Source organism: Podarcis vaucheri (assembly GCF_965113315.1).
Source record: "Podarcis vaucheri genome assembly, chromosome: 12".
NCBI classification, from domain to species: Eukaryota; Metazoa; Chordata; class Lepidosauria; order Squamata; family Lacertidae; genus Podarcis; species Podarcis vaucheri.
The window spans coordinates 43,292,067-43,308,700 of NC_138750.1; the positions used below are offsets into that span (position 1 = coordinate 43,292,067).

Here is a 16,634-nt window from a genome sequence, read left to right on the forward strand (position 1 = left end):
AGTATAGTGGTACCTTGGTTTACAACCATAATCCGTTCCTAAGGTCCGTTTGTAAACCAAAACAGGTTGTAACCCAAGGCGCGCTTTTGCCAATGGGGCCTCCCAAAAAATTTTGTTCGTAATCCCAAAAAAAATGGGTTGTAATCCAAAAAAAAGGTTGCAAGCCGGGACACGCACTTCTGGGTTTGATGTGTTTGTAATCGAAAACGTGTGCAAATCAAGACATATGCAAACCAAGGTACCACTGTAGCCAACATCATCTAATCTCCCTAAAAACAAATCCAGTGGAATACTCAATGAACAGGTTGTCTGGAAGCGCCCAGTGTCTTGCTTGCTGTTTGTGCCAAGTTCTGCCTCCTCTCCAAGGACTGTGAATTTTAAAGGGCAGGAAGCATCCTGACTGGGATGCGCCACATTGAGTAAGACAGGTCATACTGATGGTTCCTTAGGTGTGTCTTTAGCAAGGGTTGTTGGGGATGGGAGGTGAAGACTTGGGACAGATGGTGTGTCACTTCTCAGAGGGTTTGTGCTTGGCAGTTTAGATGATCAGCATGTCACTGGGTTCTTGGTTTTTTAAACAGTTCATATGTAGCAGATTTTAAAAGCTTGGAAGCTGGAGCTGTTCAGTCCCACCACCACCCATTCTGTCTCATTCACACAAACTAGCATTACTTAAAAGAGTAAATAAAACACAAAGAGGTCTTATTGGCAAACACTTTTTTATTATTACAAAAATGTCTACAGATCCTAAGCCTACATGGCGGACTTGAGTTTCTCAGGGCTGCATTCTACAGCAGAGAGAGAGAGAGCGCACAAGGAACAGGAAGGGGTGGAGCTTGGGAGATTAAGAGAAAGCCACAAAGTGTGCTTTCCCCTATCTGTTAGTCTCAACCCTGCCCTCTGCTGGCTGGAGGCCTGCAGGGTTGCTTACAGTCAACAGGAGTCTCATCTGCTTGGTCCTGGTCCAGGAACAGTTAGGGTATCTTCACATCAGGTCTGGTACTCGGGTTTTCTTTGGATAGATATATATGACTACAGGGGTTGAGTCACTGCTTAAGTCTAAGAATTTGACATCAGGCAAAACCAGTCAGTTCTCTCAGGTCGTTTGCCCTTTAAACGTCTCCTTTCTGCTTGTGGCACGTTGAAGGCTGGATGGATTACATGGGTCAATGCGCTGGCAGGTATATAGTGCAAATGTAGGTAGACAAGAAGTTCAGCAATGTGGCATTCGTGTCTCATGCTTTGATCGCTTTTCCAGTGCAGTGAAATATACAGTTAATGTTTCAATAAAGTGATTCAGAAAACATGATTCACTGGAAACAAAAAATGCCATCCACTTTTTCAATGCTATGCAGGACATCCCAGATATTTCAATCAGCTTTCAACTGGACTGGATATGGTCGGATTGGCTGCAGACTGGCTAACTTCTACAGCCAACACTAATATGTAAGTATGTGAATTTGCTGGTGCTTTTAATTATGAGGTCTGTCTAAGCTTAGTATTGAGTCCAGATATCTTTTGAAAAATTTAGTCTGGCCATTACAATCACTGCAATCATGTTGTTTCCCATTGAAAAAAATTACAGTTTCAAAACTTAGCAACTTTCAAGAAATGCAACAGAGAATTATTTTGTGTTTTACATGAATACATGTATTATTATTCTGCTTCTCCACCAATGAGCTTACAGCCTGTTTCTCTTCCCTGCCCATTTAAATCTTACAACATCTTTGTAAGGTAGGTTAGACTAAGAGATAGTGTCTGCCTCAAGGTCGCTGCATGAGCTTCATTGTTGAGTGAGGATTAGAACATGGTTTTCCCTGAGCCAAGTCAAAGCCTTTATTTCCTACATCACTAAGCCTCACTAGATATAGGTAAATCTTTTTATTTCCTCTGGGATTGTGTGAACTGGTAATTTGTAGGTTTCAGTTCCTTAATCTGTCCTCTATTTACATCTCACACTTGTATCAGTCTTGTAATGCCTGTTGTTGTTAATTAAACTTATTCATCACTTCTTTTTAAGCGACTTACAACAAATACATAAATAGCACATGCATTAAAAACCAGCACAAAGCAAAGCAGAGAAAAATCTAAAACACATTCATGTTTTTAATAGGCAGGACTGAAACATCCCACTCCACTAAAGGAGGCTATGTTATACAGTGGTACCTCGGTTTACAAACTTAATTCATTCCGGAAGTCCATTCTTACACCAAAAACATTCTCAAACCAAGGCATGCTTTCCCCAATGAGGCTTCCTGCCGCTGGTGCCCTTCTACCGGTCGACTTCCATTTGTCTTCCAGGGCAAAGTTCTCTAGCCGGAACACCTAATTCCGGTTTTGCAGAGTGCATTGCCCAAATTGTTTGTTAACAGGATTGTTCTTAGGCTGAGGTACAACTGTAGTTAAATCATGTGGGGGAGGGCATTCTGTTTCTATCTTAACCAGGTCAATAAAATATGGGCACTGCTGTGTTTCAGGTTCACCTATGAAATTGCTCCAGTGTTTGTACTTTTGGAATATGTCACCTTAAGGAAAATGAGAGAAATCATTGGTTGGCCAGGAGGTGCTGGTGATGGGATATTTTCACCTGGTGAGTGATCTTTTTAAAAAACCTACTTATGTCTGTAATGTATGATGTACTTTGCAGTCTGCAAGATTCAGAAGGGCGCTCGTTCACTCATAATCCTGAGTATCCTTTCCTGGGTACATAAAAAATGCATATTTATGGCAGTCCAGAGACATGATTATTAAAGACATTAATATCTGTCCCTGCTGAATACTTCCTTCTGCTTTGTAAACAGCCAAAGTGGCAGTCTGGGGGGAAATTAATCAGAAGAGACATTTGTCCGGTTCTTCTGTTACATTAAATATTTTTTAAGTGTTCTGAAATGAAAGAAAGGAATTACAGCTATTTTATTTAATATTTACTAATGAGGTAGTGGTGCTCTCTTGAGCCTTTTAGTAAATAGGAATAGAAACACAAATATCAAGGAAAATGTACTCTCTCTCCTGTCCTTAAATCCAAGTTGCCCTGTAAATTTGTGTTTGGTTATTTTGCTTCTCAGGCAAAAGCAGCCTCTCAAAATAGTTTGGGGCAGCCTTCTCCAACTAGTCTGCTGGGGGAAATCCTACACTATGTAGGATTTCCCCCCAAACTGCAGGTTGGGACAGCCAGTGTGTATATAGATATTGTTGGACTCCAACTCCCATAAGCCCCAACCAGCGAGGTTGATGGTCAGGGATGATGGGACTTGTACTCCAACAACATCTCAAAGGAATCATGTTGGTTATCTGCCATACGGGACTTGACATTGGACCAGAAGAAAGAGGTGTCCAGACATGGAAGGAATATCTGGTCCCTCACCAGAGAAAGTCAGTTTCCCAATGAGACAGTTTTCCCCCATTCATTCCAATGGGAGAAGTACAGCTAACTAGGCTGGAATCAAGCCCAGTGTATGTATGTATGTATGTATGTATGTATGTATGTATGTATGTATGGGCAAGCAGGGTATTTCCAAAATAAATATGCAGCCACAGGCACTTGGAAGTATCTAAAACAAGAGTGGGGAATCTTTCTAAGTCCAAGAGCCATGTTTCCTTATGGGCAGCCTTCTGAGGGTTGCATGGCAGTGTTGGGCAAGGAAAAGAAGCCACAGATACAACTCTTACCTTAGTATGGTAGGCTACATTCCAGCCGTGCAATAATGAAAGGTTTCCATGCACACACCACATCTCTCCATTCTCTGTCTAGGGAATAAATAGGCATAATAAACATGGGTGGCGCTGTGGTCTAAACCACTGAGCCTATTGGGCTTGCCAGTCAGAAGGTCAGCGGTTCGAATTCCCACGACAGGGTGAGCTCCCGTTGCTCTGTCCCAGCTCCTGCCAACCTAGCAGTTCAAAAGCATGCCAGTGCAAGTAGATAAATAGCTACCGCTGCAGCTGGAAGGTAATGGCGTTTCCATGCGCTCTGGTTTCTGTCACAGTGTTCCGTTGCACCAGAAGCAGTTTAGTCATGCTGGCCACATGACCCGGAAAGCTGTCAGTGGACAAACACCAGCTCCCTTGGCCTGAAAGTGAGATGAGTGTCGCACCCCATAGTTGCCTTTGACTGGACATAACTGTCCAGGGGTCCTTTACCTTTACCTTTTTATCTATAATCTCAGTTCAGGAACACATGGCCTGGGGAGAGTCCCAGGGCCAGACAGAGTGGTCTTTTCACTCCTGGGCCTGAGGTTCCCCAGCCCTGTTCTAAAATGTTCTAAAATGCAGCCCAAGGTCCAATCTACTGTAGGCGGACTCAAGGACATGCTCAGTGGGTTTTCTCCATAGCGGGTGGGAAATGGAGCAACCTAAGATCAAGCCAGGCCCTCTATATGAGAAATGTCTCTTGTTTTGAAAAAGTTGCATGACCAGTACAGTTTGTGCTTAAAGCTTTTGTGCCGTTATGAATAGAGGAAGTAACGCTGTATTACTGTGGACTCCAGGTGGTGCCATATCTAACATGTATGCTATGTTGATTGCACGTTTCAAGATGTTCCCGGAAGTTAAAGAGAAAGGAATGGCAGCTATTCCAAGACTGGTTGCCTTCACATCGGAGCATGTAGGTGTTTTCTCTTTCAACCTTTTGCTAGCCTCACTTCTTTTCTGATAAAACCAGGCTTCTTCAAACGCCCCTTGGGGAAAGACGTAGTCGTTTTCCTACTGTAACATGAGAGTCCTCTGTTTATTTTCTGCATACAAATGAGTTATGAGCTCCTTCTGAAATGTGCTGTGTCGGTTATGTTAGGAAGGTGTGTTTTTATGAAGCTGTCGGATCTCGTGTTGACCTTTTTTAGCTTCCATTTATGTCCATCTCATCCAGCCTCCCCCAACATGGCACTGTCCATGCTGACCACACTGGCTGGGACTGTTGCTGTAGTCCCAAACATCTGAAAGACGCCAAGTTGGGGAAGACTAGACTAATGTAACTCCTGTGGTGTCCAAGAAAAAGACAGCCATCTGAGAACATTTAGCAACATCAGCACTTCAGAGTTCAAAGCTCTTCCACATATGTTCTGCCAGCCCTTATTAAATTGCATTCGGTGGTTGACTAAACACCTAATCACCAAACAGTCAAGCTATAGATGTTTAAGGTCTCCACGCAGAACTTCCCATTCATTTCGCCAGGGCTTGCAAACAGAGCCTCATTTGCACAGGAATAAAGGGCTTCTGGATTGTTCCCCTAGGTGCTGCTTCATGATTCTTTTACAGCTGAAGAAGTGAAGCTGCTGTAAACATTGCAAAAATAACCCATGTGCTTTTTCAGAGTCATTTTTCTGTGAAGAAAGGAGCAGCAGCCTTAGGAATTGGTACTGACAGTGTGATTTTGATCAGGTGTGATGACAGGTAAGCACAGCCTTATGAATGACAGCAGGAATAGCCATTCTTTGAATGCAGCAGAAAGAACAATTTTTTAAAAAAAAAATATCAAATGACCTGTTCATGTAATATAGCCTTGCCCCGTGTTGGGCTAAGGAAGCTCTGCCACATAGATGCTGGGCATTTTTCAGAGAGTTCAAAAAGTGGTTTATAGCAGGTTTGTTGAGCCAAACTCATGGCCCCAGGGCTGTACCAGCAGAGTTTTATATTTTGTGACCTGCACAATACATTTTTGGATTGCCGAAGATCTGTCAAGCACCATGTGGACATTAGTTAGTGAACTGTGAGTTCAGGAGCAAAGGCCCTTGAGTACATCAAATGTACTAAAAAAACATAACTCTGCATTCAGTCATTTGAAGTTTTCCACCCACTTCATTATGGATAAGTTGAGATTCACATAAACATTCAGATTTGCAAAAAAAACAAAACAAAAGTATACATTATTATTAGTAGTACTGTACTAAGAAACAGTACTACTAAACAGTACTACGTCCCGGGACACGGGTGGCGCACCGGGACGCAGGTGGCGCTGTGGGTAAAAGCCTCAGCACCTAGGGCTTGCCGATCGAAAGGTCGGCGTTTCGAATACCCGCGGCGGGGTGCGCTCCCGTTGTTCGGTCCCAGCGCCTGCCAACCTAGCAGTTCGAAAGCACCCCCGGGTGCAAGTAGATAAATAGGGACCGCTTACTGGCGGGAAGGTAAACGGCGTTTCCATGTGCTGCACTGGCTCGGCAGATGGCAGCTTTGTCACGCTGGCCACGTGACCCGGAAAGTGTCTCCGGACAGCGCTGGCCCCCGGCCTCTTAATTTGAGTCAGTTGCAAACCTCTTCAACTGACTCAAATTCAGTTAAGGAGGCAGATCATGGAGGGTGGAATGAATCGCTTCCCAAGTGGCTAGTTAGGTTTATAAATGGTGGGTAGATCTTTTCATAAATCACTATCTTATCTAAGTTAACTAACCTGAGTAGCGGACGGAAAGAGCTAATAGCAAAACGCTGGTATTTTGATTTCTTTTTTCCCTTTTCTATTGCAGAGGCAAAATGATTCCATCTGATCTTGAAAGGAGAATTGTTGAGGCAAAGCAAAAGGCAAGTAGATTTCCACCTACAGTCTGTAATCTGTAGGTATATAGGAAAGCATACCATTTTGGGGAGTGAGGCAAGGGAATTGCCTATGGAATTTCAATCATTGTTTTAAAAGTTGAGTTGCCTTATAAATCTGCACACAAAGATCCCACCCCCCGCCTTGAAATGCGAGTTAATGATGAGTTGGACCAATGCACTGAAAGAAACCTGTCCGAAAAATAGACTATTCCGAAATAACGTAGGCATCACAAAGTGATTCACTGAGTGTGCATGTGCAAGAATGTTGGGTCACCCCAACTCTTTTGAGCTCTCTCCATCCTCTAGTCTAGACCCTGTGATTGTAGGAGGCACAGGCCCATTGTCGGAGAGCATGCATTTTTGCATGTAGAAAGTCCCACATTCATTCTCAATGATTTTTTTAAAAATTGAACTGTCTGGTTTTCAACAAACTGTTTCTTACACCGCCCAGCTGAGGCCAGAAGAGTGTAAGTCACTCGTTCAACAGAGTTCAGAATTGCAAAGTAAACCTAGCCTTTCCAGATGCTCATTTTTACTCTCTGCCAGGAAAAGCCTTATACAAAAGCCAAACATCTGGACACATTTTGTCGCCTTAGCAGTTTGCTGCCACCTGCAGGCAGAAGCATTGATGACATAAGCAAATTACAGTAAAAGGAGGAAGAGAGAATGTCGATGGGTCGCAACATTGGGCTTATCCACACTTAACTTTTGCTCCACTCTCGCCAGGCATAGATCTGGGCTTAAAAGCTGCATGTCTGGGCGTTGTTGTTGTTGTTTGTTTTGTGTGTGTGTGTGTGTGTGTGTGTGTGTGTGTTTTGGGGGGGGGTTGGTAGAGCTTTTTGTCCCAGAGTTTTCCCTACAAAACCCCGCTCTTTAGCGCTCAATTGGGTTTTAAGCGGATTGCCCTTTGCACTGATTGAGATTTAAAGAGCAAGTTTTCACAGGGAACGCTCTGGAGCAAAAGAAGAAGAAGAATGTGACACTCAGACACATAGCTTTAAAGCTTGGACGGTTCCTTGAAAGAGCGGAGAAAAGGTCAGTGTGGATAAGCCCATTTGCTAAGGGTATTATAAGGCAGTGTACCAATAAAATAAAATAAATAAAAGGTGTCAGTTTCTGTCCCTTCCAGCATCTCTAGATAGGACTGGGGAAATAGTCCTGCCTGAAACTCTAGAGAGCTCTTGCCAGTCCGTGTAGGAAGAGGAAGCCAAGATGTGCAGGTGGCAGTCTCTTCTAACATCTAACATTTGCTTGGCAGCATAAATCAGGCATGTTTCTTAGATGTTGAGTCTGTGATTACTGGTATGCCTCTCCCTAATGATATTGTTTCACGCCTCCCCAATCTCTGCTGAGCGGTGCATGTGATTCCAAGGATCTCGGGTGCTTATCTAGGGTTCGTGTTTCCTTTTGGGAATGAGGCACAGCGGAGACTGTGGTGTCTTTAGGATATATGGTTTATTTACACACATATATACCACCTGAGCCTATGATGGAGGTGTGGATAGCATTACACCCCAAGAGGGTCTTATGCTTATAGAATCATAGAATCATAGAATCATAGAATCATAGAATCATAGAATCATAGAATCATAGAGTTGGAAGAGACCACAAGGGCCATCGAGTCCAACCCCCTGCCAAGCAGAAAACACCATCAGAGTACTCCTGACATATGGTTGTCAAGCCTCTGCTTAAAGACCTCCAAAGAAGGAGACTCCACCACACTCCTTCTCCCATAGGTGCAGCAGTCTTGGGTCTCAAAGACAGAAAAGCAGTCATGCTCTCTGTCTCTTTGTTACAGCCTATCACAGCCAGCCAATATGATGTCCCCCCCCCCCGCCTTCTTCTTCCTTCTCACAGCTAACAGACTCAAACAATTTCCCTGGCTTATCTCCTCCAATCCAAAACCCTACACCCTTTAATCCCTTTGGTCTATGTCCACTAACACACACTGAAGGAGAGCCCCTACCCCTCCTGGTCTGGCATAGATTTCGCTCTCTTGAAGGCTTTCCTGGTGAGTTAATGACCCGGCCATTATCAGCTTTGTTCCTCCACTGACCCACACTCTCAGGCTGGCTTGGCTTGTTAGCATTAAATGCCTCCAGCAGTGTATGGCACAGTTTAATCAAACCTTGATTAATTCTAACTTTCACTAAATCTAGGAATAACTAGGAGGATTTGGCACCCAGGAGTTTTGGGGATCCTTGCCTTCCCCCAAAACTTTTAACAGTATTAAGCCTCCGTTCCACGCCACTTCTCCAACAGGGCTGTTGTGACTGAAAGACGCTCAATTTCAGAAAATAGTCTCTATGTCTAAAGGAAATTTTCTCCGCTGGAACATTTTCCTGTTGTTTTTGTTGTTGTTTCCTCCCTGCAGGGATTTGTTCCTTTCCTCGTGAGCGCCACAGCAGGAACTACGGTCTATGGGGCATTTGATCCACTTATAGCTATTGCAGATATCTGTAAAAAGTACAAGATCTGGATGCATGTTGATGTGAGTACAGAATTACAGTCTAAAAGGACTGAGCTACAAAACAGTAAGGTGGCAGAGCCAAAAACCATGCTGTTCACTGTGGAAATGCATTTCCTAGCAGAATCTCTGAAGGATGTTGAGAACCACAGATTCTGGAAGCTGTCAAGGAGAGCAGGAAGTTGTGGGCCATCTCATTTTCTTTGTCCCTAGTTTTTGATATTCAAAGCTATATTACCTCGAGCTCTTGTGGTTAGTAGCAAGTAGTAGGCCCATCCTATACGAATAATAATAATAATTTTTATTTATATCCCACCCTCCCCAGCCAAGACTGGGCTCAGGGCGGCTAACACCAGCTAAAAACAATTGATTAAAATACAACTTAAAAACAAGATTAAGTACAACATTAAAATGCAGCCTCATTCCAGTAGAAACTCAAATCAAAAACTTTTTGGGGATGAAAACGTCAAATCTTCACCAAGGCCAACTATCCAGGCTGGTCCTACGTGGGCCAGAAAAAAGCCAGGGAAGTCAGGGAATGTGACTGTTTATTTAAGAACATTAGAAAAGGCTACTAGATCTGGTCAAAGGCCCATCTAGGCCAGTATCCTGCTCTCACAGTGGCCAAACCCGTAAGCCGAATTTGTGTACAACAACGCTTTCCCTACCCAAAAACTGGTATTTGAAAGCCTACTGCCGTCAACAGTCAGAGCTGGTTCAATCTAAGCAGCTGTGTAACTTCTGCTAGGTTGCTAGGTCATGTGACCAAGTTGGAAAGGGTTTGGAACAGGTGTGAGTGCGCCCCTGCCCCACTGTGCCCCCATCACTCCCTTGTTGGGGGACTTGTCTTGGCCAGGGGTGTAACATGGGTGGGTCTGCTGGGGCGATGGTCCCATTTTTTCTGGGGGGGGGTGCTGGCAGGGCAGTGTGAAGAGGCTGCAACAGGCATGCATGCCCCAGACACAGTGAAAACATGCTCTGTCACTGATCTTGGCCTCAGCTAAGCCAGCTGTACCAGTGGAATGAGGGACTTGAACTGGGTTAGCCCCAGCCAAGCCCAGACTCAGACAGAGATTCACCTGTTTCAAACTCCACTCATCCCAGAAGATCTTGGGTGTTGGATTGCTCTCTTGCTTTTTTAAAAAATAATAATAAAGCTGGGAAAACAGCTTATGATTTATCAGGGCTTCCTCCTCTTCCGCCAACTGAGATCCAGTGTGGTGTGTGAGATCCAGTGTGGTGTAGCGGTTAAGAACAGTGGACTCGTGATCTGGTGAACCGGGTTCGCTTCCCTGCTCCTCCACATGCTGGGTGACCTTGGGCTAGTCACACTTCTCTGAAGACTCTCAGCCCCACTCACCTCACAGAGTGTTTGTTGTGGGGGAGGAAGGGAAAGGAGAATGTTAGCCGCTTTGTGACTCCTTAAGGGGAGTGATAAAGCGGGATGTCAAATCCCAACTCTGCACAAACATCCACACTCCTCCCTGACCATTGGTCCTGTTGACTAGGGCTGGCAAAGTCTAACAGCATCTGGGGGGCCACAGGTTCCCCTCTCCTGTTACAGCACAACTTTTGTCTGCACAGAATTGACAAAATGCAAGGGGACAGTCACTTGAATTGAAGGGCTTAAGGTATTTCTTTCTTTTCTACAGACACTTAAACCAGTGGCGTCATTTCATCATGTGGTTGTAAATTTCAAATGTGCACTTGGGGAACATGTTTCATACACTTCCCCTGTTTTGAAATTTCCTCAACAATATTTTTTTGGCTGCTTCCCTGATCACACAAGGAGAACATTCAGAAGTGACTTGCGGGCTTGGATATTAGAGCCTTGAAATCCATACGACTGAATACAATTATTGCTCTTTCTTTTCTTTTCCAGGGAGCATGGGGTGGTGGGCTGCTGATGTCAAGGAAACATAAATGGAAATTAAATGGTGTCGAAAGGTAGGAATTATGGACATGTCATTAAATATCACTTATGTGCTGCAGTGACTGATGGAAATATTATTAGACACTACTCATATGCTGTCTTGACTGCTACCAAAATTCCTGCAAATTTAAAACCAGTCAATATCCTCTTGTCAAATGTAGCAGCAGAAACTATTTTTCAAGTTCCAATCATTATTAAAATATTTGACCAAATATTTGCAAAGCATAAGAGCCTGCTGCTGTTCCTTTTACGTTGTTGTTGTTGTTGATTAAATTTGTATACCACCCTTCATCCAGAGATCACAGGGCAGTTCACAACATAAAAAATACAAAATGAGAACACAAATACATAATAAATACACAATAACAAATCAATAACCCCCCTCCCACAAACACGTTTAAAATATTTAGCCAAAGGCCTAGTTAAAAAGAAACATTTTCACCTTGTGCCTGAAGATATGTAATGAAGGCACCAGGCGAGCAACGCTGAGGAGAACATTTCACAAATGGGGAGCCACAACCGAAAAGGCCCATTCTCATGTTGCCACCCTCCAGACCTTTTGAGGAGGAGACACACAAAGAAGGACCTCAGATGATGACTGCAGGATCTAGGTCTGTTCATATGGGGAGAGGCGATCCTTAAGGTATTGCGGTCCTGAGCCATTTAAGGCTTTATAGGTCAAAACCAGCACTTTAAATTGGGCCTGGAAACTACGGTAATTGGCGGCTAGTGCAGTTGGGCCAAGATTGGTGTAATATGCTCAAACTCTGTAGTTCCGGTGAGCAACCTGGCCGCTGAATTCTGCTGATGTTTCCCAACCATCTTCAGAGGCAGCCCTGCGTATAATGTGTTGCAGTAATTTAACCTAAAGGTTACCAGGTCATAGACAACAGAAGTTAGGCTATTCCTGCCCAGACAAGGGTGCAGCTGGGCCACCAGTCAAAGTGCCCCATGACATCCAGACACAGGGAACTGTGGTTTGTTTGGTTAGTGAAAACATGCCAAGGTACCACTCTCTCATTAACCATAGTCTAAACAACTATGGACTTGTAAAAAGACATTCACTGGAAAAGCTCCAAGCTGAAAAATCTCTGTCATTTCTAAGGAACATTATCTGTGCCAATACATTTATATTAACTGTTATTGGATGTTCGTAAAAAGCCTGATTATGGCATGAAATAATGACTCTACATTACTTTATTTTTTAGCTTGCTTGGCTTATTTTCAGCCTTAATGTTCTGGCCATACAAGAGCCGCCTTTTTATTTTGGTTTCGCTGTTTGCATTTTACGCCTCTGTGAATGCAATCTGCCATTGCCGCACCTCATGTTAAAGTTTGGTTGCTGTTCTAGGGCCAATTCTGTGACATGGAACCCACACAAAATGATGGGGGTCCCGCTGCAGTGCTCCGCTCTGCTCGTACGAGAAGAGGTATGTTTACATCCATATTGACATCTTTCACCTAAAAAAGAATAATAAAAAATCCGTAGTCAATCTGAAATCACAAAATAAAATTAAAAAATGGGTGCAGTGGTTGTTGCCTAGAAATGGGGATATCAGGAGGTGGAGTCAGGCATAGATCAACAGTAAAACAAAAAGCACCCAATGGCAGTGAAGTTAACTCTTTATTCAGAGAAACAAAACAGCTTGGTCACAGGAACCCTTCTCAATAGTTCTTGCTGTGAGGACCAATGTTCTCCACCTTCTCCTGCTCTCCAAAGCTCCTCCTCCAGTTCCTTCCACAGCAGCGTAAGGCTCCTTCACCCTATCTTTCTTTTCCCAACTAGTATGGAATATTATGGGGGATTCCGTGATGGGGGCACTATGCTACTTTAGCAGACGAGTGAATATGAGAAGCAAATGGGGTTTCCAAAAGGTTCCTAGCTTTCCTTACTGTGGATTTAAGAGCTCAGTGACGCACAGTTGGTTACTAGGTACTCCCATCTTCACAGCAGCCAGGACAGGAAAAGCCAACATAACTCCCATTATGCCTGACCGCTGGCTGTGCTGGCATGGGATGATAGGAGCTGGAACACAACAGTTTCTGGAGGGTGCCCCATTGGCTACCTCCGGCTTGGGAGCCCCCGGTAGGAGGTGGGAGCCCCTGGTAGGAGGTGAAGCAGAAAATAGCACATATTCAGCTGAATTGTTTATAGAGTTGGGGGTGAGGGCAATAGCTATAATGGCAAGAATATATTTATGTGATGATGTTGCAAGCAAGTCTGGGCTATGTGTATGGAGCCTGGGCTGCCCTCTCGGCCTCACTGATGTGGTCACAAGGAAAGCAGAATACATTTGGCACCAGCTTGGCTGCAGGAATTTCCAGAAGGAGGCGTACAAGACTTCATCTTAGGGACTCCACTCCAGATTTGTGTAGAGTTTGCTCCTTCTTAGCCTTTTCTTCTCCCAAAGGTGTCCCACAAGCATGGACGAAAATAATGCTCTTGACTTCATAATATAGTCTAAAGATACAACTGATGGCCCCTTCGGCCAGCACTGGAGCCTGTATCCTTTGCTTAGGAAACCTTAGGGAGCCAGTGTGGTGTAGTGGTTAAGAGTGGTAGTCTCATAATCTGGTGAACTGGGTTCGCGTCTCTGCTCCTCCACATGCAGCTGCTGGGTGACCTTGGGCCAGTCACACTTCTGTGAAGTCTCTCAGCCCCACTCACCTCACAGAGTGTTTGTTGTGGGGGAGGAAGGGAAAGGAGAATGTTAGCCGCTTTGAGACTCCTTCGGGTAGTGACAAAGCGGCATATCAAACCCAAACTCTTCTTCTTCTTACAAAGTCAAAGAGTTACGAGGCCTTCACACACACACATCAACTGTTCCTCGCAGCACAGCATAGGATGAGGAATTGTTTGCAAGCGCTTTCTTGAATCAGTAAAACTTCCCTGTTATTGCACTTGCCCTTCAGAGTGTGTTTGCTTCTTTAAAGGGCCTGATGCAAAGCTGTAACCAAATGCACGCTTCCTACCTCTTTCAACAAGATAAGCACTACGACCTGTCATACGACACTGGAGACAAAGCCTTGCAATGTGGGCGCCATGTTGATGTCTTCAAGCTATGGCTGATGTGGAGGGCAAAGGTGAGTATTTACAATGGAAGAGGGAGCGAGGGAGTCAGAAAAAGAGAGGGGAAAGTAGGTGTCTTATTTCCCTCAGAGAGGTACAATTCCCAAATTCCCAAAGTTTCCTGGAAAGAGTGACTCATCATCATTTATTATTATTTATTATTATTATTATTAGCAATATTATTAAACTTATTAGCTTCTTTACAACTCTCAGCATCCTTAGCAAACTACAGTTCCCAGGATTCTTTGGGGGAAGCCATGACTGTTTAAAGAAGCCTGATGCTGCTTTAAATGCATGGTATGAATGGGGCCTTTGCCATATAAAGTGACTGGTTGGGATTTTGTACTGAGGTATATATAGATGGGTGTGTAATTGTGAGCGTTATTAGTTGAACAGCATCATATCTTAATAGGTTTTTTTAATTTCATTATAAATGCATTGTATTGCATTTGAGTTCTGTTTTGTATACCGCTTTGCGATTCTTTTGAATGCAAAGCAATTAAGAATTTTGCTAAATACGTAAATGCTGGTTGCTGGGTTGCTAGGCAACTGCGGCTGAGCATTCCTACAAGAGCTGTCTCTGGGTAAGCCACTGCCCTCCCTAACACGATCCTTCTGTGCGTGAAATAAATAAAAAGCGCAAACCTGGGAGTGAACAAATGAATAATAATTGGCAATTCACCTTTCAGCCATGAGGAATTGAGTGCCGCTTTCAAGCTTCGAGCCTGTGACATCATGGAGCAGTTGCTGCACCTCGACTCCAGCCAATTTGGCAGCCTAACAATTCTGTTTTAGCGTAATCGGGCTAAAAGCTTTCAAGAACGACAAGAGGATTTTGTTGTATGAATTCTTAAAACTAGACATGGCAAAACTGTGACTAGAACACCTGCTTCCATTTTATGCAGCAATTAGGAGCGGGCATAATATTGATGTGGGGAAAGGGAAACCAATTATAAATCTGTTGTTTTCTAGGGGCATATTTGTAAAGACTCTCCGAGGACCAGCTTATTTTGCAGTTTGGAAATATTGCCAAATATAATGCTTCCTGCTGAGTGGTTTCAGATTCCTCCCCCAAGATTTCCTTTAAGATGAACAAATTCATTTACTACAATGGCCTGCAGGAAACACACATTTCATGCGGCTGTAGATGTTTTTGCCACCCATTGTTGGCATCATCTTATAGCTAACCTTAACCAGGTTGCCACTGCTTTAAGTCAGGTGTGCATCATTTTTGATCCAGCAAGGAAATGCACACCATGTCCCAGTTATAGAGGCCTTACAGCTGCTCCATAAAGCTCCTGGTTTCTCTGTATGTGGATGCAAAAAGAGGAAATGAAGGGAATGATCCAGGACTGAGCAGCACCATTACACAGAGCTGGTGGTTCATGAGTTATGTACGCCCGACAGACTGAATGAAATCAAGGTGATTTAACTCATTGATTTTATCCACTCAGGAAAAGAAGAGGGTGGTTTAAATCAAGTTTCACCCTGACAACATTCATAGACCATATTTTTTGCTCTATAAGTGTGATGGCCTGGGATTCGGACTCGGAGGCTGAACATGAGGAATCCCAGCCTGCACAGGAGTCCCCGCCTCCAGAACCAGCTGAGCCGGGGCTGGGGCATGAGCCTGAAGGGTCCTCACCTGTGCTGGATCCTCAGGTGCAGGCACCAGCTGAGTCTGCTCTGGCTCCTGAGGTGATGGAGGACCCATTGCCTGCAGGTGCTCCACCCTCAGCCCCGTCAGAAGAAGTTGAGGTTGCTTCTGGGTCCGGTAACCCTCCAGTCTCTCCTGAGCTGCAGAGGCTCAGGGCAGAGAGGCGGAGGGAACTAAGTTCCCGCAAGAGGAGTGCTCACCTCCAGAGCCAGGAGAGCCAGATCACCAGAGGATCGGGGCTGCCCTATGCCTCAGGGCAGATAAAAGCCAGCCAGTCCCAGTCCCAGGTTGCGGGAGCAACATTGTTGGTAGCCTGTTCCTGCCTGCACCCTGTCCTGCCCTCCTGCCAGAGTTCCTGACCTCACCCGACTCCCTGCCTTGGTCCCTGCTTCAGCTTTGACAGACAGCCTCCATACTGCACCCTCGACCTCAGACTGGACTCGGACCTCGCTGCATGGTTAACCCTCGGGACCAGCACAATAAGACGCACATTTTCCCTTCCAAAAATTAAGGGGGAATGTTTGTGCGTCTTATGGAGCGAATGCAGGCTCCTTGGCTTCAGCGATAGCAATGTGAAGCCTCCGAAGTGCAGTGGGAGCGCTCCCGCCGCGCTCCGGAGGCTTCACGTTGCCTTCGCTGAAGCCTGGAGAGCGAGAGGGGTTGGTGCGCACCGACCCCTCTCACTCTCCAGGCTTCAAAGATAGCTGCCTGAAGCCTCTGGAGGCTTCGGGTTCCTTTCGCTGAAGGGTAGGTGCCCCTTCAGCTAAGGCGCAGTGCCCCTTCAGCTAAGCGGGAGGAGAAATGAAAGGGGCTCTGTTTCTCCTGCCACTTCACTGAAGGGGCGCTGTGCAGAGAGGGGGAGATTTTTCTTTTCTTGTTCTCCCCCTCTAAAACAAGGTGCGTCCTATGGTTGGGTGCGTCCTATAGAGCGAAAAATACAGTATTTCTCGAATTGTGGAATTAAGGGTTTATGTTCTGTGAT

At 44.8% G+C, this 16,634-nt stretch overlaps 1 protein-coding gene across 3 annotated transcripts in view; it reads left to right on the forward strand.

Moving 5' to 3' along the window:
- GAD2 (glutamate decarboxylase 2) overlaps positions 1 to 16,634 on the forward strand; it is a 40,100-nt gene that overhangs the window by 16,757 nt on the left and 6,709 nt on the right. For all 3 annotated transcript variants that reach the window (XM_082193863.1, XM_082193862.1, XM_082193864.1), the window contains 9 exons: positions 1,356 to 1,446; positions 2,478 to 2,590; positions 4,488 to 4,603; positions 5,309 to 5,388; positions 6,456 to 6,510; positions 8,900 to 9,016; positions 10,875 to 10,939; positions 12,277 to 12,355; positions 13,860 to 14,009. In XM_082193863.1, the coding sequence (XP_082049989.1) occupies positions 1,356 to 1,446; positions 2,478 to 2,590; positions 4,488 to 4,603; positions 5,309 to 5,388; positions 6,456 to 6,510; positions 8,900 to 9,016; positions 10,875 to 10,939; positions 12,277 to 12,355; positions 13,860 to 14,009 (866 nt within the window). The remainder of the gene's footprint in view (positions 1 to 1,355; positions 1,447 to 2,477; positions 2,591 to 4,487; positions 4,604 to 5,308; positions 5,389 to 6,455; positions 6,511 to 8,899; positions 9,017 to 10,874; positions 10,940 to 12,276; positions 12,356 to 13,859; positions 14,010 to 16,634) is intronic.